Source organism: Talaromyces proteolyticus (genome assembly GCF_021365285.1).
Source record: "Talaromyces proteolyticus strain PMI_201 chromosome Unknown BGW36scaffold_14, whole genome shotgun sequence".
Lineage (NCBI taxonomy): Eukaryota > Fungi > Ascomycota > Eurotiomycetes > Eurotiales > Trichocomaceae > Talaromyces > Talaromyces proteolyticus.
Window position 1 is genome coordinate 459898 of NW_025764290.1, and position 22842 is coordinate 482739.

The 22842-nt window shown below is 46.2% G+C and overlaps 10 protein-coding genes and 1 non-coding gene across 11 annotated transcripts; 6 read left to right on the forward strand and 5 right to left on the reverse strand.

Moving 5' to 3' along the window:
- Nucleotides 1-2035: 2035 nt before the first annotated feature.
- Nucleotides 2036-2970, forward strand: BGW36DRAFT_307819 (P-loop containing nucleoside triphosphate hydrolase protein; the record flags this gene model as incomplete). Its single annotated transcript, XM_046212273.1, has 2 exons — nucleotides 2036-2081; nucleotides 2138-2970. The coding sequence occupies 2 exons, from the start codon at nucleotides 2036-2038 to the stop codon at nucleotides 2968-2970; spliced, it is 879 nt and encodes a 292-aa protein (XP_046066232.1).
- A 396-nt stretch (nucleotides 2971-3366) lies between these two features.
- On the reverse strand, nucleotides 3367-3454 carry BGW36DRAFT_t76. Its single transcript has one exon. It is a non-coding gene; the product is annotated as a tRNA-Ser (tRNA).
- A 718-nt stretch (nucleotides 3455-4172) lies between these two features.
- On the forward strand, nucleotides 4173-5241 carry BGW36DRAFT_432915 (uncharacterized protein; the record flags this gene model as incomplete). Its single annotated transcript, XM_046221194.1, has 3 exons — nucleotides 4173-4218; nucleotides 4268-4392; nucleotides 4483-5241. The coding sequence occupies 3 exons, from the start codon at nucleotides 4173-4175 to the stop codon at nucleotides 5239-5241; spliced, it is 930 nt and encodes a 309-aa protein (XP_046066233.1).
- A 1253-nt stretch (nucleotides 5242-6494) lies between these two features.
- BGW36DRAFT_432916 (uncharacterized protein) lies at nucleotides 6495-7185 on the forward strand (the record flags this gene model as incomplete). Its single annotated transcript, XM_046221195.1, has 4 exons — nucleotides 6495-6586; nucleotides 6633-6749; nucleotides 6804-6953; nucleotides 7005-7185. 4 exons carry the CDS (start codon nucleotides 6495-6497, stop codon nucleotides 7183-7185), a joined length of 540 nt encoding a protein of 179 aa, XP_046066234.1.
- An 851-nt stretch (nucleotides 7186-8036) lies between these two features.
- BGW36DRAFT_389995 (uncharacterized protein) lies at nucleotides 8037-9817 on the reverse strand. The gene is made up of 3 exons (XM_046217417.1): nucleotides 9246-9817; nucleotides 8632-9183; nucleotides 8037-8506 (listed from the first exon to the last, which is right to left on the reverse strand). The coding sequence occupies exons 1-3, from the start codon at nucleotides 9674-9676 to the stop codon at nucleotides 8104-8106; spliced, it is 1386 nt and encodes a 461-aa protein (XP_046066235.1). The 5' UTR covers nucleotides 9677-9817; the 3' UTR covers nucleotides 8037-8103.
- A 225-nt stretch (nucleotides 9818-10042) lies between these two features.
- BGW36DRAFT_389997 (uncharacterized protein) lies at nucleotides 10043-10884 on the reverse strand. The gene has a single exon (XM_046217418.1). The coding sequence runs from the start codon at nucleotides 10839-10841 to the stop codon at nucleotides 10251-10253; it is 591 nt and encodes a 196-aa protein (XP_046066236.1). The 5' UTR covers nucleotides 10842-10884; the 3' UTR covers nucleotides 10043-10250.
- Nucleotides 10885-13013: 2129 nt separating this feature from the next.
- BGW36DRAFT_432919 (uncharacterized protein) lies at nucleotides 13014-13694 on the forward strand (the record flags this gene model as incomplete). Its single annotated transcript, XM_046221196.1, has 1 exon — nucleotides 13014-13694. One exon carries the CDS (start codon nucleotides 13014-13016, stop codon nucleotides 13692-13694), a length of 681 nt encoding a protein of 226 aa, XP_046066237.1.
- Nucleotides 13695-14559: 865 nt separating this feature from the next.
- Nucleotides 14560-15158, forward strand: BGW36DRAFT_364691 (uncharacterized protein; the record flags this gene model as incomplete). The annotated part of the gene is made up of 2 exons (XM_046214577.1): nucleotides 14560-14708; nucleotides 14792-15158. The coding sequence occupies 2 exons, from the start codon at nucleotides 14560-14562 to the stop codon at nucleotides 15156-15158; spliced, it is 516 nt and encodes a 171-aa protein (XP_046066238.1).
- A 424-nt stretch (nucleotides 15159-15582) lies between these two features.
- BGW36DRAFT_401425 (Di-sulfide bridge nucleocytoplasmic transport domain-containing protein) lies at nucleotides 15583-17105 on the forward strand (the record flags this gene model as incomplete). The annotated part of the gene is made up of 3 exons (XM_046218742.1): nucleotides 15583-15697; nucleotides 15758-16677; nucleotides 16728-17105. 3 exons carry the CDS (start codon nucleotides 15583-15585, stop codon nucleotides 17103-17105), a joined length of 1413 nt encoding a protein of 470 aa, XP_046066239.1.
- Nucleotides 17106-18417: 1312 nt separating this feature from the next.
- Nucleotides 18418-20350, reverse strand: BGW36DRAFT_65566 (putative alpha,alpha-trehalose-phosphate synthase subunit). The gene is made up of 5 exons (XM_046222492.1): nucleotides 19843-20350; nucleotides 19399-19768; nucleotides 18959-19329; nucleotides 18564-18906; nucleotides 18418-18500 (listed from the first exon to the last, which is right to left on the reverse strand). The coding sequence occupies exons 1-5, from the start codon at nucleotides 20144-20146 to the stop codon at nucleotides 18449-18451; spliced, it is 1440 nt and encodes a 479-aa protein (XP_046066240.1). The 5' UTR covers nucleotides 20147-20350; the 3' UTR covers nucleotides 18418-18448.
- A 103-nt stretch (nucleotides 20351-20453) lies between these two features.
- Nucleotides 20454-22836, reverse strand: BGW36DRAFT_364694 (putative plasma membrane channel protein Ist2; the record flags this gene model as incomplete). Its single annotated transcript, XM_046214578.1, has 5 exons — nucleotides 20454-21665; nucleotides 21712-22143; nucleotides 22192-22480; nucleotides 22527-22680; nucleotides 22716-22836. The coding sequence occupies 5 exons, from the start codon at nucleotides 22834-22836 to the stop codon at nucleotides 20454-20456; spliced, it is 2208 nt and encodes a 735-aa protein (XP_046066241.1).
- Between the last annotated feature and the right edge of the window lie 6 nt (nucleotides 22837-22842).

Genomic DNA, 22842 nt, shown 5'->3' on the forward strand with positions numbered 1-22842 from the left:
GTGTTAACTGAAGTTTATTATGTATTTCCCTATCTAGGTAGCAATACACGAGAACAAGACAGAGAGAGAAGGAAGAAAGCTAGTAAAGAGTTGTGTGTGAGTGTGTAAATATATTAATGAGCTTGATCTTATTGTGTCAAAAGGAAGCATTGTAGATAACACAATAATAGAGTTTATTTATAGTAAACTGTCCTTTGTACTTAATTGTAGCCTTTTACTTCGTAAAATTATTCTTTACGCAGGCCTTATACTTTTCAATCGGATTGGCACATAGAGTCTTTGTATATTCTCTATCATTTTTTTTTGAGAAGGCTCTTCCGTTTTTTGACAGTAGTAATCACCTCTAATTGCTCGTAAGTAAGGGTAATGTTAAATTGACCGTCATGTATGCTCTCTATAAAGGCATTATATGAACACAAGCCAGTCCATTTAAAAGAGCCTTGGGAGCGAAGGTATAGATCTTTAAGATGGTAGGGTCTATTTTGAGGTTACATGTCCAGAAGACAGCTTCCAGCTGGACAGTAAGGTTATCACCTAAAGCTGGGATAGGACAGATGGCCAACAAGGTGTAGTGGACGATCGTATAGCCATCATCATATAAAGAGAGGACAGTAGTGGCGATGTATATCAGATACGTTCTTTTGCTCTTCGTTAAGTCGCAGTAGCCAATCGGAGGTAAAGACAAGGTACATGATTTGGCTTTCTAAGCACCAAGACGTAGACTCCCCAACATTCTTTGGGACGATATCGGACAGACCGGTTTGAAAAAGCACGACATAGCGAAAACGATGAGCATTGAAACAAGATAAGCAAATGATGAGTATAAGACTTGTAATGTTAGTCGTGTCTGTATCTTTGTTCGACATCCTGTTACCATGATTATTAATTGATAACGAAAAGAAAAGACAAGAATTGAAGGCGAAGTGCGACATCAAATGTAAGCAACCGGAACAGAAAAGGTCCAGAAGGGCACGGGGCAACAAACGGGTATCATAACAACGGCCTAACTTATCAGCAGCGGGGAATTAGAGATCTATCATATAAGTTACATAATAATGATACTACAATATAAGTTACCATATGCAATATGCAATATGTAATAAATGTATATTATATATTGTATAATGTATAATGTATTGTATTATATAAATTAACTGCAAGCTAGGGCTTAGGGAATAATCATAACGCTTTATATAGAATCAAACCGTCAGACTGTCAACATGTCGAAGTTCTGCTCTAAGTATATGTGCCATACGATACTAATACTACCCACCAGGTGGTTGAGACACACTCTAAATGTGTTGGGTTCGCCCGCGCACGTTCAATCGTGCTGTTGACGTTTTTTTCTCAGGGGACCGTCAAAGCCATGACGTACATAGGATGCCCGAAGCCTAAGGCATCAACAGTCTTGTACTGACTGCTGAGGTATTTATAGTTTACTATATAATATAGAATAGAGAATGTCTATTATATAGTATATAGTACTGTCACTGCTAATACTGCTAGCACCAAGTAATTACTAGAATAGCAGCCTATCGGCGACTTGCTCCACGAGGCCCAAGATCGAGCAGCTAGAGAACCGCGGGGACTGGTCGTGAGTTTTGGGTCATGCAGATGCTAATTTCCTGCGGACCAACCAGCAGGAAAGCATACCAAAAGGCAAGAAAAAGAAATGACAGGCGAGTTCACGAAGCAAGATCAAAAGTCGGTCAATGGTCAGGTTGGCAGTCAGAGCACAGTCAGTTAGCGAGCACAGGCAGCAGATAGCGATCTGCTGATCAGCCACACTAAGCATGAATCTCACCAGGGCGAAATGACTCTTAGTGTTACTGATAACTATTCGTATTTGCACGCCCCAAGTTAGAACCCGCAATCGTCAGCCGCAACCACACTACCGATTATTATTTAACATTCAACTGAGCGAGCCTGTACTACTCTCCCTCGTCGCTCTCGGATTTATTCCGTTGGATAATGCATATCCAGCCCTCAAGTCTCTTTGCGGTCGCGTCCTTTGTCGCGATTCGGTAACCCCGCCATGAGCTCCTCGCTCGAGGCCAAGATAGTCGTGCTGGGCTCGCAGGGTATCTCCTCTTTTCCCATCCTTCTTTTTGGTTTTTTCCGTGTTAACAGAGTACAGGCGTCGGCAAGACTTCCCTAGTCAACCGCTATGTGCGAAATGCCTTCGACCCAGCCACCACCACCTCTACCGTCGGCGCGTCGTTCGTCACCAAGCGCGTCCAAGACACCACATCCGACACCATCGTTCGTCTGCAAATCTGGGACACCGCCGGCCAAGAGCGCTTCCGCAGTATATCACGCCTCTACTATCGCGGCGCCAACGCCTGCCTGCTCTGCTACGACATCACAGACGAAACCAGCTTCAAGGAGATGACCGGCTGGCTGCAGGAGCTGAAAAGCAATGTCGACAACAGCGCCCTCGTCATTCACGTCGTCGGCACAAAATCGGATATCGTAGCCATCGACCCATCCCGTCGCAAAGTCCCCTTTGAGCGTACCATCGCATATGTCGCTGAACAGCTGTATCCGTCGCAGGCCTCGACGCCTCCGCCAACCGCCAGCTTCGGGAATATTGTGTCGCCTGGCACTGTGCAGAGTCCCGATAGTAAGCGGAGCAGTGGGTTCTGGGGCCAAGATATAGGCTGGGACTGCTGTCATGAGATCAGCGCCAAGGATGGAGAGGGCGTTGAAGAAGTGTTCCAAGTGATTGCACGCAAGCTCGTGGAGCAGCGCAATAAATCATCTGCATCGAACGTGGCGCATGATATTGTGAATGGGAACGCGGAGCGCTCTCTCGCCAACGATGCTGAGGGTATGGACAGTCGTGGCAGTTTTCGTATTGGCCTGGGCGATAAACGACGCAGTTGGCTGGGCTTTCCTCCAGGCATGATTGCGTCTGAAGAAGTCGAGTCGCCAGCGCGCCCGGGCAAGCAGCGACGGCCCTGTTGTTGAATTGATGCATATGAGGTGTTTTTCTTTTGATTTAAAAGAATATGTCACATTCATGTCGTTACTTATTTTTATTGTATTTGGGAGGCATGCTGATTGGCTGGCGTTGGAGAATGCATGTTATAATCTGTTATAGGACACGATACCTTGTTATTCATTGTTGAGCATAAGTAAGTCATTGGTATATTTCTGATTCAAGACCATCATATCATGACGAAATTGATTGATTGATTCATACATACCCTATTATTCCCTTTAAATCCTTCCAAGATTAAAAATAAAGAAGTAAAGTAAAGAAAAACACAAAGATATCAGAAGAGACAAATGAGAGGGCAAAGACGCACACTGAGAGCGGCGAGGGGAGTTTAGAGCGAGTCAAAAAAATGAAGCGGTTAAAAACGTCGTCGGCATGATTCGAACATGCGCGGGCGAACCCAAGTGATATCTAAATTCAAGTCACTCTCCTTAACCACTCGGACACGGCGACGATTTCCGTTCCTCCCGCCAAGTTCAGTCTAGTGTCAGCGAGGCATATACGCGTAGTAGACAATTCGGCCGATTCGTATTCAGTTCAAATAAACAGTACATATTTATATTGGTTGATGGTATCAACAGGTGAATGTTAAATATTGAATATAGACGTATCTTCGCAGCCCTATTTCAAACCCTGCTCCTGCTCCTGTCTCTACTAACTCCAATCACCTAAGTCATCATGAGCTGATGATATCACCAGCTTAAACCAACCAACATTTAACTATCAATTTACCGGTTCATCCATTGTCTGGAAACAAACCTTATGGCCTTCTAGAAATTCTGGAAAGCAGCAACTTCTGCCTCCTCCAGCTACAACACCATACTTAGCGCCATTCGTGTACGAAATATTCCAACCCTTGGCCGAGATTCATGCAGAAGAGTAGGTGGAGTATGCATGCCATGGATTTCACCACGGCTATCGTGATTGAGTACATGTATTCGATGGGGCGCGATCCGCTGGATGAGCGAGAGTGAGTGCTTGCTTATGCGAGATTAGCCCCCCCGTCTTGGGCTGCATGGGTGTACGATACTGGATCTGAGTGCGAGACAGGCCTGGCCGTGGTTAAGGGGCGACATATAATACCAATATCTTCCACTTTGGACTCTGTCCTGCGCATTGTACTGCCTGCTATCGATATTGTAGCATATCATATCGATCCTTCCTGACTGTCATGGCTGATGTCGACGTCTCCACCGTAGCCACTCGTGTCGCGACGAGTAAGTCCCATTCTACGATATCTTTACAGTATTTGTTGATAATGGATAGTCATCACTGCCTACCGCGACGGCCTCGATCTGCTCAACCGCCTCAAAGACGAGCGCGCCGACAAACATGCCGCCAACTCGAAGGCACTGGACGAGCTGACTAGCTCGCTGACCCAAGGCCCGATTGTCATTCAATCGCAGTATGAAAACGACTTCCGCCGATTCGGCGAGGGGCGTCTCACTCACTTATATAAGGGACTACGTTGACTTATCCAGATATACACCCGAGGAGACCCCGTTGTGCGCGAGCAACTCAAAGAAATCATCATAAACCTCCAAATGACACTCCTCACCAACCTCCGCATATCTCTTGCCAACGATACAATCGAAATCGAACTCGATGCCCTGCGGGCTGCCTCTGATAACAACCGCGTGGACTCGAGTATGGCGCTCTGCCAGCTGTCCCAGCGTCTCGCCAGCACCGTAACCACCCCTGCTCCTCCCCCGCCACAGGGCCCGATGCGGTTAAAGTCTATGCCCCTGATGATCGATAGCAGCAGACGGCCAGCCCAGCGAAACAACCCGCCGCAGCCGAGTGGCAGCAGTAGTAGTAGCATTATCAGTAAGCAGAATAGAGAGGGCGTGTGGCCGCTGTTCCCGAGTACGTCTACGACAAGGACGCTTGGAACATTGGAGGCTGCTGCGTCTTCGTGTGTGTCTATTTGTAGCTCAGTTTCGTCAGATATTTTGCCACCGTCTATGACACCGTTGATTGCAGTTTGTGATTCAGGGGTATCTTCGCCATCACCCCCACAGTCGCAGTGTCACACCCAATCACCATCGCCATCGGTGTTGAATCCAATGATTGCAGATCTAACAAGTCTAGGTCATTTCCATCCCGCGTATCGACCGGAGCGCGAGCAGGGGATGTGTGAGCAGCAGCTACAGCTGCCAGAGATGCCGCGCTCGATTCCAGACTTTCTACCTCCGTTGGGAGGTGTTGATACTAGTATTAGAGGAGATGGTGATCATTAGATTTTGAATTCATGGGGCTTGCCGACTGTTGAAAGCTTGTCGTTGTTCGACTCTGTGCAAGAGCATATCCACAGAGACTCGAATGATTCCAGCGCCAACGGCATATATACTCACGTACCACAGACACGCATCACTGCCGACAACCCAAAACATCAACATTCAGTGACAGCTGACCGCGGACTGTATTACGAGGATGAAATTGTATTTACCAAGCGAGACAACAAATTTGGGCTCTGAAAGGGTGCCTGGAAGCTGCAACTGGACTGAAAAGCCCCTGTTCAATCCATAAACGGTCCGTCGGCTTATACATCGAGGTTTTGTACTGATCCTACTTGAAATACGTGTATGAGGGACCCGCCTGCGGCGGCACAGCGAAACCATCATGGACATTCGACGACAGTGTTCTTCTTGACACCAGGAGGATATGCTATAAATGGAAGTTTCTCGCCAAAGCCATATCAAAAGGCATCGCCCGCAGTGATGGATGGTACGGGCGGCGCGTTTGCGTGTATTTTCTATTGCGCAATGCAGGATGTTTCGGCACTAGGGTTCGCGAGTGCGCTGGAATTGACGGCGCATTTGAATAGGTGTTGTTGCAACGAACGTGTGTGGTGATTAGAGAGGCGGAAGTGGAGGATTGGGAGGTGCGTATACTTTAATCTTTTCCTTCATTAAGAATTCTTTATATTTATTTCTTTCCTTTTTATCAGGACTATACTATACCTACGACGTTGACTTAGACTAATGTTGTTCAACTATCATCTTCAGGCCACATGTATTATGTACATTGCCCGTCCAAACCCAAACCCTCTATTCTGTCTCCATGCCCTCCTATATTCCAACTGGCATAAGATATAGCCGTAAAACTTGGCAAAAGAAAGTAACCATTTTCGTCACGGACCCCCTGTCGTATTCAAACCGGCAATGATCATCACAAAACTCGGAGAATGCAACGACGTGGGGAATTAGCGAAAGCTTAGCCATTGCTTAGCTCTTTTTTTTTGCTAGCCGAGTATCAGAATAATGAATCACTGCTTATGCCGTTGATTATGCCGTTGATAGTTAGATATGGCTCCGTATTAGAAGAGGAAGGTCCGGTACATCATCACTCATCTTCTACTACTTGCTCGAGTGACGAAAATCAAGGGTTAGGGGTTGGAGGGGGTATAAATTTGGATGTTTTCCGGTGTGTACGAAGATGATGGTGTGACTACAACAAGGTCAGATTTACAATCTAGTTTATTGAAGTGAAAATGCATACTGCCTTCCCCTTCCTCCTCTTTGCAGCCGCGTCTGCTTCGTACAGCGGCGTCGCGACGTTCAACGACTACGCCGCGCAAACCAAGTACGAACTCCCTATATCCAACTCTCCTTCACTGCTGATTGTATAGCACCGTATGTGGCCCCAAGGTCGGTGTCAGCGGGACCTTCGGCGCCGCCGCCGGCGATCTCTCTCCGGATATCTGGTCTGGCGATAAATGCTCTGGATCGATTGACTACTCTCTATGGTGAGGCCCCGCCCCAATACCATGAGTTCCGCCTGCTAACAGAGCGGTACATAGTGACGGCGAAAACCCCGTGTCCGGCTACGAAGGCCCATCCTGCCCAACAACGACCTGCGGCCAATGCTGGCAGGTGTGCAATACCGGGGGCTATGGCGGCGCCACGGTGGGCGGTGTTGGGAATTGCATTATCGTGGACATCATCGATGCGTGAGTTCACTGTTTTGCGAAAGTATATGTAGGGTACGGCTAATAGAGTAGATGCCCCTCCGAGTCCGCGTTCAACTTCTGCAAGACCGAGGTGCCTGCGGACGAACGTTGTGGCAGTAGCAGCACCAACTCGCTCGATATTGATCAGAGTGCGTATCAGGCGTTGACGGGGACGGCGTGGTCGAGTAGTAGCCCGAACCTGTTGATTAGTATTAACTCTGCCAGCTGCTGAATGAGTCTGGGGGAAAGTTGGAAAGTAGTGGTAGTAAGGGTCGAAAATAGGTTTGCAGGGACGAGGAGTGCCATGTCGATCGATGCAATATAGTCGTTACCAGAACATTAAAGAATTGATGCCGTCGCTGTACCTTGAACAAGTCAACTGGTACGTGTAAGACTGAGTAAGACTACATGTAAGTAGGAGTGCGACTACTAATATATCAATACAGTTGGTTGCAAAAACGGTGCACGCTTTTACTTCCTTCAATTGTTTGACATGTTTCACCCTAACCTTGACCAGGCAAAGTGTCAGATTAATGATATTCCTGGAGTTCCATGTGGCTGTAATTTACCGTAACATAACATGATATCACTGGAAACCTTAATATACTGCAAAATCGATCGAATCGATAGGATTTCGAAGGCAGCCAAGGGAACCTTCCATGCCCCGAATAAACCAACAAACACAGACCCTGGCTTAGAGTTGTGCGGGATACAACTAGGCGAAACTCCCAATTAATAACCCGCTGCTCACTATTCTTCTATTTTCCTCAACTTGGCGGCATAACCTTCCCGATGGTAGTGATATGAATGGGCACTATTGTCAGACGTATATACGAAGAAGTAGACTCCTCAGTGGCATCTATTGGCTAATTTCTAGCCCCGGACAGCTTTGCGCTCAGCCCGACAGCCAAGATGTTTTCTATCTATGCTATGATGGTATCTAAGACTGGCATCTTTTACTTGATTGCTTAAACGGTGCACGCTTCTGAATTGTTTAATGTTTCACTTCTAATCTTGATCTTCATCACGCGAAGTGCCCGCTAAATTATGTTCCTAGAATCTTACTTGACCGTACTAATGTAATTTACCGCGAAATAACACATCACTTGCAATTCCTATGTAGCTGGTTTAAAACAAGAATCATAAAGCATCATTTGTGCCTTTCCGCATCAGTTAAAGCCTGTGCCTTGGAGCAGATATCTAAACACTGACGAGTTGTCTCCAAGTCATGTAAAATTTCGTCACTAAACATGTTCGACCTTGATCCTGGGGGCATTCGCTCCCTAAGTCTCTGCATAAGGTCCTGTACACGGCTCTCCCATTTCGAAAGTTCGCTCCGCACTGATTTCTTCGGACTATCTTGTACATATTTCTGGTAAAAGATATGCACTCGTCTGAAATGACATATCTCGTCCTCATCGTCATTCAATTCTGCCCGAGTGTTGTCATGAAGTCCATGTTTCTGTTGAGACGGGATTTCTTGATTAGAAGCCAGCGTATCTGGTTGTATGTCAACTTCTGCAATGCACTGGTATAACAAACTGCAATTGGAGCTAATTTTGTGGTCAAAGAATTAGTCATTAGACTGATTAAGATAAAAAAAGCCGGCCACTGGTAAGAAAATATTGTAGTGTAGGTAAACCTCTGAACACAAAGGGCTAGGTGGGAAAGGACTCACCAGCGAGTCTCCGATCGCGCCTTAGCACCATAAAGCTCATTTCTGGAGTGACAACCAGGACAAGAAGACGTTTGTGCTTGAGGCCTCCGGAATACAATGCTCATTGCCACGTTCCTTCCCGGAAGGAAAATGGATTCCCAAGGATTGTCAAGGTTGACTCGTCTTCTAGAGACTGAATCGTGGAGCTCGTACTCCATCTTCTGTACCTTTCTCAACCCTGGTAAATCGCGAAACCTGACTTCGAGCACTGCCTGGAAGGCATCGAATGAATTAACAAATTCGACATAAATCGGTACAATGCGGCCATGCGCGTCTTCGAAGGAGACAGGTTGCTGACGGTTAATCTGCGGGGGAAGAGAGAAATGCAAGGTTTTTACGTCCAGAACCAATTTGCGGATCTCCAAGACGCGATCGAGAATAGTGAGCATTCCACTTTGTGTCTTTCGAGATATTCCAGTAATACTGTCTCCTAGAGTCTTCAAATAGTTATAACTCTGTGTTACAAGGGTTCGTGTTTTCCTGATATCTTCTCTATGTTCCTTTGCAGCAGATCTGTGATTGGCGTTACAATTGATTCTATCTTGTTGGTAGCATTGATATTTGTGATTACTTACAATTGCATCGTCATCAATAGTGTATTGAGAGTCTGCGTATTTCCTGTAACTTCCTTCCTTAGATTATTTATTGCATCGTCTTTGGAAAGCGTCCATTGAATCTTGTGTAGGTTGGTTTGCAATTTTGAAGATGTCGGCTGATCGCCGAGTGAAGACTGGAACTTAACGTTCTTATTCAGGAAGTTCTCGATGCTCGACTGGCATCGCGACGCAACTTGTACCAGAGCAATCTTCAGGTCGATACGAGAATCATCAACTTGAACGCCTTGAGCCTCTGTCAAGGCGTTCTGAAGGCTGAGCAGTTCGGCAATAAGATTTTGATAAGCTGGCTTCGCTCCGGCAGTGTCATTAAGTGCTTCGACGAGGTTTTTAATAAGGTTGATCCCGGCCAGGAAGTCGCCAACAGAAAATCCAAAAGCAGGAACTGGCATGTTTTTTTATACTTTGTTTGTAATGTGTGAAGCTTCATACATTGATGTGTGAAGCTACATTGACGTGTTTGAGTTGCGGGGCTGTGCAAACATGTGCCTCAATATACAGATCTTTTAGACAATTGTATTGGTCAAGTTTCTTACAGTATCTATTAGGTTTAGCTTCTATTTCATCAAACTTGGGGTAGCTCTTGTATTACGAATACACATAACCCAATGCTCTGAGTCATAAAACGTTTCGTACCATCTGATACAGGTAGCGGCTCCGGAATAATTACAAAAATAGTTTAGCGTGTCTTGGCTAAGGGATCAGTAAACAATTGAAGTGAGTGAAAGCGTGCACCGTTTTTGCAAACAACTGTATGAGACTATTAGATTTGATAAATAAATAGTATTGCGACACAGAAGACACTGAGATCAGGGAGGTCCCCTGAATTAATTCTCTTAACTCTTCCTCTTGAGATTTTTCTTCTCCTGTATTCGCCGGAGTTTGTACAAACGGTCAAAGTCACCAATTTTCGCAGCGATTTCGGTTCTAAGATCGGCAGAGGATTCAAAACCCCCGGAAAATCTTTCAGACTGTTCCCCTAGACGAATGATTTCTGTGGCGATTACCCTTCATGGACTCAATCTCAGATTTATGATGTGTGCTCTGGGCGTATTGCAAGAGGTAACGAAGCTCACATCTTTTATTCACAATATCAATAATCCTTTTTGCTGGTGTACTAATGAGGGAGCTGCATTTGCTGAAATGCAAGCCGTACATTTCCTCAAACCCGTCTAGAGCAGCGTCTTCTAGACGGCTTCCTTCGTCGTTGTCATGCATCCATCTAAGGACTTCTACATCGAACTCAATGTTTCCACCGTGGACGATAGCATTTCTCTCTTGTCGAGCCATTTCGAAGATACCGTATTTTTTGCTGTTAGACGCAAGTTCATATCTACGTACAAGCAGTTGTTGCTTCCTCATTTGTTTCAGACTGTCAATCTCCTTTTTCAGATCATTGACTGCTTTATATAGATCTTCAAGCATCTGCATCATGTGCCACCCTCCTTTGTTAGCAATCATTTCTGATGTTTCTAACACAGTCAACTCTTCTCGTTGAACAACTCTGTGTGCTTGTGTGGTCAGATCTTCATCTGACTGATATTTGTTGTAAGGCATGTCTGTAAAGATTTAGATGGGAACTACTGCATTTATATCCGTTAGTTGAGCTGTTCAAGTGTAAAATTCTTCAAGTCTTTGCTTGTTCAGCCTTGAAACTTACTATTATCATCATTTTCTTGGTTTGCCCTACTCGGCTCGGCCAATACTGCAGGAGTTGAACACGTGTCTTTCAAGCCGGATCTCTATCGTTTTCTTTTCTCTTTGATCCGGGTTGTTACGAGGACAACTCCAAAACAACAGTCCGTGTCAGGAAAGCTGAGAGGGTTCCAGAGATGATAATGGTAGACTTAGACAGTTGAAAGAAGTGGGGAGAGCTCCAGAGACGATAATGATAGTTCTTATAAATAGGAAAAGTATAGGCCATTCAGATTGTTTATCGGATTTATTAAACACCTGAGCAGGCTAGTATGTAGTTTGGAATATGCTAGAAATTCAACATAGCTCTTTATTTGAGAATGCTGTGTGGAAACTAGTTATCTTGGAGCAAACAAATTGAACAGAAATATTTGTTTATTATCTAATATCTCTTGTGAAGAAAGAAAGATCTATCAATAAATAGTATACTGGCAACTCATAGTCTAAGGTATAATCATAGATACAGTACATAGAGTAACTGAAGAGTAGATCATATCACTATCAGCGTTTATGTTCTATAACTACTTTAGGAATACTGGCCTTACCACATGTATGTAAAAGATATCAGAGGTCAATGAGATGAGACATCTTGTGTTAGAATCCAGCAGTTTATCAAAACAGCCCAAACCAAAGGAGACACATGTCTTTGTATAGCAGTATATCTGTGTTACATGTACTACACAAGTGTCTACTGAATATGTGGAATTAGTGGTTTTCTGGATGGCAAACTCTTCTATGAAACTGTCAAGAAAGTTTTTTGTCGCAGGCTCTTTCATGAAGATCTAAGAGAGCTCTTTGTTGTGGTGAGACCATTTCAGGATTCTGCTTATGAACAATGTAAAAACTTAGATAATACTCGTGTTTGTATACGGGACGTTCCTATAACCAATCCACTTTTGTGGTGTTATATTCAAACTTTGTCATCGTACCGCAGTCTAGTATAAGGATGGAGACATGACCTCACGGGCCTAGCGGCATATACAGAGCCTCTTACAATGTTCTTTACATCTGCTATGTACCTCATCTTATCTTAATACAAGTGAATACTTACAGGCGCTTTAGTGATAGTCGCATTAAACCAGATATATTTTGATATATCTATGATAATTAGTAGAACATCATCAAGTGTTAACTAAGGTTTAATCAAGGCTTATAGCAGCAAGGAGAGAGTTGCATATGATAGGGTATAATGCATGAATCTACCAATCAATCAATATTTGAAACTGTCAACTGGCAGAGTATGGGTAGTGTGAAGGTACCAGACCTAGTTCTCTATATTAGGAACACATGCAATACATGTAATAGTTGAAATGCATACTATTAATAATTATTATATTCCTAGATAAGTCTCTTACAGTCAAGCATATACCCACATGCTAATACTACTTACTAATTAGTATTTATGTTCTGGCTAAGGTAGATATACATATGTCATTAGGGAATATTTATCCTTATATTATGGGATCTATACTATAGTCCATGTATAGGACGACGAACGTTTCAACATAGCATTATAAAAGTGGATTGGATACAGGAGCTTCTCTATCTTAATAATAATTGAACTTTTTACATTTTCTAGGGTGGAACCAATATAAAGAGCTTTCGTAGCATTCGTCCTTGCAGATGAAACTCAACAAAGGCACTGCCTTTGATCACCTGACAACCTACAAAAATTTCAATATAAAAGCCTCTATTATCCCTTATTTTGATATAGTCCATCGTACACCCGCCCGCACTAGTATTTTACTTTACACCGAGAGACCTGTTCAACTGTAACCCGAATAAAGGCACCAGATTTAAAAGACGTGGCTGACCGCAACTTTGGTTGGTAAAGTTGAATACAACAAGCCAAAAATGATAGCAATAGCAAGTTTCAGGCTGAGACAAGTAAAAGGCCTGCAAAACATCGCATTTGGACGACTCAACTTATGGCATACTTACAGTACTTCCTATCCACATCTCCACGGTAATTTCTCAAAAGAAGAATCAAACTTCTATCAGACAAGCAGAGAGTTGCTCAAGCACTACGAGACCATGTCAGAAAAATCCAACATGATCGGTACTCAAGGCGGCGATTTGACGCAGAAGCCCCATGGCCTAAACAAAAGGATGGGTGGTCTAAACAAAAGGATAGACGACCTAAAGAAAACGACAGACATTCTAAAGGAAACAATGGACGACCTAGAGAAATCGACAGATAACCTGAAAGAATGGCTTATGATTACACGTATGGATGAGCTGGGGTATGCAGCACGGCACAAGAATAGCTTCTTCCTTGCAGACTTAAAGACAGATGTAGAAGCCATTGCCTGGGCGCAAGGTAACACGGAACACAAATACAGACAATACGCTGCTATACTTGGATTAGAGGAAATGTATGGCTTGTCTTTAAGCAGATGCCGCTCCCTCGTTCGTACAGCACCAGAAAAGATCATACGAATTGCGAACAAAAGAAGTGATCTCCGTCATTTCTTTTGGTACCAGGAAAGTCGGTATTATCAGGAAAAGGAGATTAAGGAGGGAATTAAGGACATGAAGACAATTTGCACGGATATTATTACTCTGTGGAAATACTCTGAACCTCGACATCTTAATGATAAAATTATGGCAAAGGTCGCTGAATTTGACAGGCTCTTGCAAGAATATCACAAAGTCCGTGGTCGTTGTGACAGTTCAATCAAGCACCCGGCAGCCTCAGGCAACCAGGTCAGGTGACCTGTAAATGCGGTCACACAAATAGCTTCAATAATTCTCGCTTGTATGATTGATTTTATCTTCTAAGATTAGTTTTTGCAGTTATAGACGCCAATATAGTTTAGTATTGAGCGGGCCTTCTCTGGCGTAAGAAGAAGACGGAGGAGTATTGATACTGGGAACATCCCTGATCTTGGTGGATCATGTCACAAAACTGTTTAATTAATGAATCAATTAATTAATATTATTCCTAAAGCAATTAATCATCCCCATACATCGATATCTGCCTATATCTGCCTAGATGTTCAACATTTGAAGCTGTACCCCGTACCTTGACTTTCCCCGCACAGGAATACATGTATGCTATTAATAGATCATCAGTATATGCATAGATAAGCCCCTCACGACCCAGCACGCACCCACGCGCTCATACTTAGTCATCCTGAGTATTGTACTCTGTCAACGGATTAATGCATGTTGCAGTCAGCTGAGCAGTACTAGACTACTAGTCGATCTATCTCGCGATGTGATGGCCAGCGATAAGAACACGCCCCCAGAGCATGCCCATCCATGGGACCCGATGGCCTCATTTCCGGTCTCTCCCGTTCCTTATCCTGCTCCTCTTATATCTCACCTTATCTGCTTCTCCTTCTACACTATTCTGTTGTTCTCTCCCTCGCTCTATTCTATTCCACCTGGAGAGACAGACACTGCGGCTGTAGCCTTATCAGCCTGCCTAACGCGTTTCGGAAGCCGCATCGGAGTCATCCTGTGACTCACAGTACAGCGTCTCTTATATCGCTGTTCCCTTCATATCTAATATCTCTTTTCTGTTCCCTCATTTTCGTCTGTATTTCTCGATTCACTCTTACTGTCGGCACCCAACATGTCGGATCTCCGCCGCTCTGCCATCGAGGTCAAGCGCGACCACGACCACAAGGCCAAATGGGCACATGGCGCACGCGTGTCACAACACCACATCCACGACCCCGCCCTGCCCTTTCTGCAGCGCCCTGCAGGCCCGCTCTCTCAAGCGTAAGCCATCGCCTTTCCCTTCATCATCAGAGCGTCCAAAACTCCGCCGTGCAAGTGATGTACATAGTGACTAACTTCTGCAGTGTCCACACTGCCTTGCGACGCACCAACGAAGGCGGCATCAAGCGCGCTCGCCACGCCGCTCAAGCTGGCTTCCACCATGACGTAAAGGAGGCCCTCACCAGCGACTCCTCTGCCGACGAGGGCGCTCACCACGAGAGCGTCGCGCCGGGCTTGTTTCTCGGTGACGGTCTCGCTGCGTATGCCGCGTCTGGCGAGAATGTGCTGTCGGCCGCCATTTCGACCGCCGAAGTCAAGTACGAGAACAAGGTGACCGAGAAGCTGGTGCAGGAATACGAGCTGGTCTCGAAGGATGACGAGGTTGCTACTGGCTGTGGCTATGTTGCGGATATCGATGATTTTGAGGTTATTGACCACAACTCGGTTTAACTATGCATTTACCCACCTTTTGTTTGTTTGAGCGCATGATAGATATACCACCGGCAACGACACTGCTATTACTGTTATTTGTTATTTGACTTGTTATGCAAGTTTGATTTGTTTGTACAGCATGGCATCAGGAGAGGAGCAATCGGCGTTATGTTCCTTGATGATTTGAGCCTGTATTCTATATTCTAGTGCTGTTTCTGATTGATTCAAGAATACAGATTGTATTGCACACATTATACCACAGTAACCAACTGAAGAATAGTAATAATACTACAGAAGTAATAGTCATAGGGCTGGCCGGAGCGGCTCCTTCTTAGCCCGGCTTGGCACAATTGTTTACATCTAAACAATTTACCGTCTCACCCGCCTCAATCGCTTTTCATCATAGCAACCACTCCATTCGCACACAAGTATACTCTGCATCATGGAGCGACGGACAGCTGAAAGTCCCATGGACTTTGAATGGCAGACTCGCGCCCCCGGCGACGTCACCTCTCCCTTTTACCAGCTGGGTTTGCAGCACGATCCTCATAAAAAACGTGAGCCAGTGGCCGCAAGTTCCCAGAGTATTGCATTTACTAATATAACCTCTTGAACAGGCGACTACACTGTCTTTGACTCTCCCAGTAAAATAAAACAGACCTCACAATCCTTCAATTTCGCTCAACCATCCCCGCAGCGGCCTATTTCGCCCTCGCGTGCTAACAATGCGATCTTTGGCAAACCTGCCTTTCAAACTCCTCGCAAGTTCGATGCAGACGTCTCCTCTGGCCCTGAAAATAACATGTCATCACCTGAAAATGCGGATAATGAAGATACACCTGAGCCAGTGCAGAAAAGAGAAAAACGCAACTCGCTGTTCAACCTGTATGGTCGCTTTGCCCCTAGTCCCGGCCGTGGAGGCATTGCCAAGTTGACGAGACCGGCCACCGACCAGGCGCGACGAGTCCACAAGCGTCGTCTGCGCGATCGTGACATTGATCGATACCTGGGTAGAGATAGTGGTAATGACAGCGACAGACCTAGCAGTCGCGAGGAGAAGCGGAGTAGAAGGGAAGGAAAAAGGGCGGCAGCGGCAGCAGCAGCAGCTACTGCTACTGCCACCGCAGCGTCGACTACTCATGATTCTGGCTGGCGTGGGTTCTTTTCGTTCTTGAATGAACATCCACATTTGCCCACGATTCTGTCGTACTGGTTGCAGTTGCTCTGGAACCTGATTATATTCGGCCTGGTCACATGGGTGGTGGTTTCGTTCATCTTGAGTATCAAGAACGATATAAACCATGCCGCGGATGACAAACGCAATGAAATTATTGCTGAAATCTTCGACTGCAGGGAGCGATATGACAAGAACAGATGTGGCGTGAATGAGCGACCCCCGGCGTTGAATGATGTGTGCAATAACTGGGAACGCTGTATGGACCAGGACCCCGACAGGGTTGCGCGCGCAACAGTGTCGGTGCAGACGATATCGGCTATCGTCAGCAGCTTTGTCGATGCGATCAGTCTGAAGGCATTCGTGAGTCTTCCATAAAGCGATCAGTTATTGAATACTGCTAACCTCTCTAGTCCTTCTTCCTCTTAACAGTTGCAACCCTGACCGTTGCCAGCAACTGGTCCTTCGTCGCCTTCCGCAACCAATGCGCTCGTAAAGACGATCCATACGCCTATCCACCTTCTCCCTCCAAACCGCCACCCACTCCCTACCACCAACACCCTCCTCTCGCCTTCCCTGAGGGAAATCCATATCCCCTCGAATACCCCAAAACCCCTGGCCGCAGCGGCAGCCCCATTCGTCAACGAGACCATGAGACAAATACGCAAGATGAGCGACTCCTACTCGAAGACTCGCCGTCCCTAAATATGAATTTTGTGACTAGCCGCAGCCGCGAGCGAGAACAGCACCTGCATACGCCCAGCCCGTCGAAGAGGGAGCGATTTGCTTAGCCTTTTTCCTTTCTGTATGATAATCACTTATTTCTTTTCGAAAATTCTTTTGGGTTACACTGTTTGGTTAGTCTTGTGCAGGTACACGCGGCATCAGTATCAGTATTATTAGTATCATCAGGCTGGTTGGGTTGGCGTCATACATTGTTCTTTCTTCTGTAAGCGGCTTCGTATAAATACATACATAGTTAGGATTATGATGGCTTTGGTCTATGATAAAGCTATTGTTGGACAGTTCATCTATTACTTTTCATCTCATTACTGGCATATCTCGATGAGATACGTAATATGTATAGGTTGACCCTGGCTAAGATAAGCTAGCTGTACTGTCTTCCTACTTTATTGTTCACCTGCCGCTCAGTCTACAGGTTACCCATCTTTGTCGTGGTGTTGAAGTGCGTTCCCCCCAACATGCTTCTTCTTTCTGGCATACTCGATGAGATAGATAGATAGGTACATGCATAAGTTGACTCTAATTAAGATAGGCATTCTCTTCTCTACTATTATTTTGCCACCCTGTCTACAAGTTATCCGACACAACGTGGTGTTGTGGCCGCATCCAACATGCGCGTTTGCAAAGAGGGTTGGGGACACACACACACACAAACATAACCTCAGCAGTTACAGCAAGGTAAAAGTGCGTCTACATGATAAGTCACTGCTTAACATCTTACAGGGCCTTTGTTTAATGAACTAGCTACTCGTCTATCTGATATCCATCAAACATAATCTATAAAGCAGGAAATGAATAAGGGAGGGAAAAAAAAAGAGGTCTCAGATACTCGCACCGTCGAACAAGTACTCAAACAGTCGGAGCTTATCGTCGAAGCTTGAACCCGCCCTGTCTGTCCGCTTTTGACGGCGAATCATCACTGACCAGAAAGAAGAAACAAACCAGAGCCCACAGACGGTAGAAGAAAAGGGAAGAAGAAGAAGGAGGAGGAGGACGAGGAGGAGGAGAAGGAGGAGAAGAGAGAGAGCCTGCTCGTCAAGGTGAGTTTACGGACTCGTCGCTGACCGTACAGTGCTGCAGAGCCAGCTGCGCTACATGCTCGTATCAGGGTTTCAGGCTCTATCTTGCGTACAGGATCTCTAGGGAGAGAGGAGAGGAAGAAAAAGAAAAGATGGAGGGGTGAGAGGGGATTCATTATATAGGCTTGACACCGCGCTGAGGGGCTGGGTGATTTGGGGGAGCCAGGGGTCGGGATTGGCTGGGCTGGCGCAAACGAAGTGTTTCCTATTACGGCATGAGGACTGCCTTAGGCTACGAATGAAGGATTACGTCGCTTGGGCAGGTCCAATTGTGATGTATGTTATGATGTTATATTGTACTGTACTCTATGCTACACTGCTCCCTTGGACAGTTCCTCTACGAACGTCTGGCCCCATCTGGTACTGCTATCATCAGCAATCACCTCCAATAGAATAGATGAGATAGAATAGATGGGAAAGAATCACCTTGTGTTCGTGTCTACGAAATGCCTCAGCATATCATACCTCTCCTTCCGCTCCTCCTTACTCATTAGCAACGCCTTATGTATCGATTGCGATATCTCCTTGATATTCGCTGGATGGAATTGCACCGCCCCTTTGCCCATAAACGCTGACGCCCCTGCAAATTCAGAGAGTACGAGAACGCCATTCCGCTGTTCTTGACAGGCCACGTACTCAAACGCTACGAGGTTCATGCCGTCGCGGTGGGATGTGAGGAGGCAGATGTCTGCAACTGAGTATAGTGCTGCGAGCTCAGTGAAGGGGATGGATCGGTGGAGGTAGATGATTGGCGAGTACTCAGGTTTGCCTAACCACCACGATAAGAGGAAAGCAATGTGGGTAGGAGAAGAGAAACTCACCGAACCGCCCATTTATCTTCCCAACTTGACAGCTTATCTGCGTCTCAAGATCTTGATACTCCCTGACATCCTCGCGACTCGGTACAGCAACCTGTATCAGCACAATCTTGCCCTGCCAGTTGGGGTAATCGGTGAGAAACTGCTCATAGCCATGCAGTTTCTGGGTTAGGCCCTTGATATAGTCCAGTCGATCAACGCCAAGGATTAATTTGACGCCCTTGTATCGCTCCCCGAGCTGCTCGATACGTGACTGCACTTGGTCCACTTTGAGTGTCTCAGTGAATTTCTCAGGGTCAATGCCGACCGTAAATCGACCGACTCGCACCAGCCGGTCTTTGTAGAGAATTGTGCTGTCTTGGGGTTGCGCGCCTCTATTCCCATTAGCTTGACATCCCATCCTTTGCAAGGCTTGCAACCAGAATGCAAATGTGTATACATACAGCAAATTCTGACAACTCTCCGTAAAATTCAGCTTATAATCATCCGTATGAAACCCGACCAACGTGCTAGACAGCATCCCCTGCAACAGCTCCTTTGCTACCGGCAACACTCGCAGCGCCTCTCCCGCCGGGAACGGGGTGTGCAGGGAAAACCCAATGCAGGCGCTTTTCCCTTTCCTTAACATACGCTCTCGCACCATTTGCGGGAGTAGCATCAGATGATAGTCGTGCACCCATATTAACTCTCCGTTCTGTGCTGCGTCTGTGATGTAATCGGCGAAGATCTCGTTGACCTTTATATACGCTTTCCACGGCTCGTCGTCGAATGCTACGCCGGATTGATAATGCAGCGTAGGCCAGAGGATGGAGTCTAATATGTCAGCATATACTCACTTCATTTCCCCTCTTTATATAGGAGCTGGGAACGGGGAGAGAGAGAGATACTGGAAAACCCGTTGTAATGTGCCTGTGCAAGCTTCTCGTCGAGGAAGACCGGCATGGCGTTGTGCGCGGCCAGACTGCGTCGAATCTCCTCCCTCTCGGAGGGCTCCGTGGGACTGAGCCCCGGCCATCCAAACCATCGAAAGGAGGTTGTTTTGGTAAGGCCCGACAGCGAGGTGACCAGCCCGCCGCTCGAAACGCAGGCCTGGTACGATCCATCTTCGTTGCGTTTGACGGACAGGGGGAGCCGGTTGGAAACGACAATGAGGTTGCGCTTGGTGTCAGGCGCGAATTCGATCGAGGGCATGTTCGGGTTATCTTTTATTTTCTATCTTTCTGGTGGTATGAGGTTGCTAGGGGTGGAGTTGAGATTGTTTTATGGTGGTGTTCTCGCGACATTACTGTGGCTGTTATTGTATCGCATTGCCTCATGACGATATCCTGAGCCACCACCCATGTGAGCGGTAATTATTTCCATTGGTACATTTAACCTTCGAAAGGCTTATGTACATCGAGCTCTACGTCATGGTGAAATCATTCATATCGTTGAACATTATCGATAATCTATTACCCCACAATAATACAAATGATGATAATAACCAACCCTACAGAACCTACTGCTGTTTCTTCACCCCCGTCGCCTGATACGACTCAATAATCTTGGTGCCAATCTGCAGCGACTCCTTCCAGTTCTTCTGCCTTCCCCAGAACCGATCCGACGGACGCGCTTCTTGCAAAGTGCGTGTACGCGCATCTTCTTCCAACGACGCCCGATCAATTTCGTCCGGACCGTCGACGTTACCCACGGAGGCAATTGTAGAATGATCATCTGCCATGGTACCGAGGATATTTTTCCGTAGAAGCAGCTTCTGAGCCCGTTCCTGTCTGATACTCGGCGTCTCGATCTTGGACATTGTTTTTTCTACGACGTAGCGTACAGCGAGATAGATGTGTTCGGCAAAGAATATGGTTACCATTAACACCCATCCCGTAATTTCTCCTGCGTTGCCATGGCGGCCGAGACCCTCATTGCTGAACATGTACACGAGTGCGGAACTGGTGATGCTACCAATCCAGGCAAGAAGCCCGAGCGTATCGAGCCATGGGCCAATAGTATCTGCGCGTTCTGGCACTGGGCGTTTGAACTCTTTGCATATTTTGAAGAAATCGGAACGCAGCTCCAGCCAGTTGTTGAAAAGGAATGAAACGGGGACTAATGGCCATACTGTTGAGAATAAGGAGAGGTATCCAAACTGGATGACCATTTCGCGAAGGTCGTCTGTCACGTCGTATTCGGGGAGGTCTGCTTCGTTGCGGACTTTCTTTAATAGGTCGGCTTCGTCTGGGTGATCATCGTATGCTGGACTGCCCTTTTCATTGTTGGCTTTTTCTTCGGAGTATTCCTTATATTTGATAGCTAGTTTGCGCATGATGAAAGGGACGACGGTTTCCATGCAGGTGTTCACAATCTGTGCGGTTACCGCAAAATAAATTACCTGCTTGCGTAGACGGTGTGGGTCGATTTTGAAGTCGGAGTGATTGATGGTCTTTTCGTCTTCCTGCGATACGAAGGGTCGTACTGTCACTCGGAAAACATCAAGATAGGGAACAATAATGTTGGCGAAGGGGACGTAGACAAAGGCAGTCAAGAAAATAGCAAGGTACGATGTGATGAAGTTCACGACGAGCATCTTCTGAATGAACGCCACATCGTGTTCTTCTTTAGTTTCGTAGTTTTCGAGCTCAGTCAATTTGGTTGCCACTTTGGTAAGAATGGTGCTAGAAATAGGTAGCAGTGAAGAAAGCAAGATTGTTGGAATAAAGACCTAATTGGTAAGCTTCCATACGAGAGTAAAGAGAGAGGAGGCTTACAAGATACGTCTTCAGCGGACCGTTGTAGACCTCCGAGATGAAGATTTCTATTGCAAAGCAAGTTGCAATTACAGCGCCCAAAGCAATAACGGCAACAAGCGCAAACGGAATCTGCAGCAGCTGTATCTGCAGTCTCTTAGTCCAAGGAAAGATCGGACGCAACTCCCCAGTGGTTTTGTCTTGAACTTCTCTCTCGGGTTTGAAATGCCGGTTTTTCGAGGACAAAACAGAGACCCCGCGGACTTGCCATCGGATGCCCAGGTCGACTTCTTGTCGTTTCCAGTACTCTACAAAAACGACGCACCAGACACAATTGACAATGGCGTAGATTGGCGAATAGTAGCCCAGCATCACCCAAGATGAAAACCCGAACAACGCAGGAAAGAACAAGAACCTGAAATACGATTGCAGGAAAGCAAAGTAAAACCCAATCTATTTACGTCAGCACAGTACATAGAAATTGGGGTTTAGAGAAACTACCTTCTCTCCAAACTTGTCGCGAATTTGGTCTAGGTCTTCTTTGGTCAAAAAAGTCTTCTTGCTCCAGTCTCTCATCCAAGCCTGATTCGTCTTGTCATCATGCAAAGGAAAAATTGAGTCTACATTTTTCCACTGTCCATACTTAGGGGTGATATTTGCGCCACCATCTTCAACTGGTGCGGTCAGCATATAATGAATAGCTCGCAGACGCTCTGCACCGGACTGGGGGCCCGGCGAGGATTCACCACCAGGCTGAGTGTTTCGAAGCCCATAAAGCCAGTCGCGTACCCTTAAAAAGTCAGATTTAAACAAAAGACATTAATATTCCAGCATACCGCGATGTGTGCGTGGCTCGCAGCAAGCTCTTTTCAGGGGCCCTGATAAACACCAACAACGTCGTCCTATCGCTCGGGCGAACCTCGGTGAGAAACCCAATGTCAGCCAAGGTCTGCAATAGATTATTCAATTGTTCCGTAGCTTCGTCGCGATCTTGGACAGCCATAGCGTTAGCCCTTATTCACTACCACGGAACTCGCCTCCTCCCAGCGGGCTGGGTTGTTTACCTGTGCCGCCAAAAGTATAGCGGACAACGTAGTCCACGTCATAGTTGCCCTGGGGCTCATCGGCAGACGGCGAAGTTGTCATGGTATA

Excerpts from the sequence above, each read along its gene's own strand:
- BGW36DRAFT_389995 (XM_046217417.1), bottom strand. The coding sequence starts at position 9,676 with ATGCCAGTTCCTGCTTTTGGATTTTCTGTTGGCGACTTCCTGGCCGGG. Across the intron at positions 9,184-9,245 it reads CTATTGATGACGATGCAATT|ATCTGCTGCAAAGGAACATA; the intron begins GTAAGTAATCAC and ends CGCCAATCACAG. Across the intron at positions 8,507-8,631 it reads GCGCGATCGGAGACTCGCTG|CTCCAATTGCAGTTTGTTAT; the intron begins GTGAGTCCTTTC and ends CCACAAAATTAG.
- BGW36DRAFT_389997 (XM_046217418.1), bottom strand. The coding sequence starts at position 10,841 with ATGCCTTACAACAAATATCAGTCAGATGAAGATCTGACCACACAAGCA.
- BGW36DRAFT_65566 (XM_046222492.1), bottom strand. The coding sequence starts at position 20,146 with ATGCCCTCGATCGAATTCGCGCCTGACACCAAGCGCAACCTCATTGTC. Across the intron at positions 19,330-19,398 it reads GAGAGTTGTCAGAATTTGCT|AGGCGCGCAACCCCAAGACA; the intron begins GTATGTATACAC and ends TAATGGGAATAG. Across the intron at positions 18,907-18,958 it reads GAAGATAAATGGGCGGTTCG|GCAAACCTGAGTACTCGCCA; the intron begins GTGAGTTTCTCT and ends CGTGGTGGTTAG.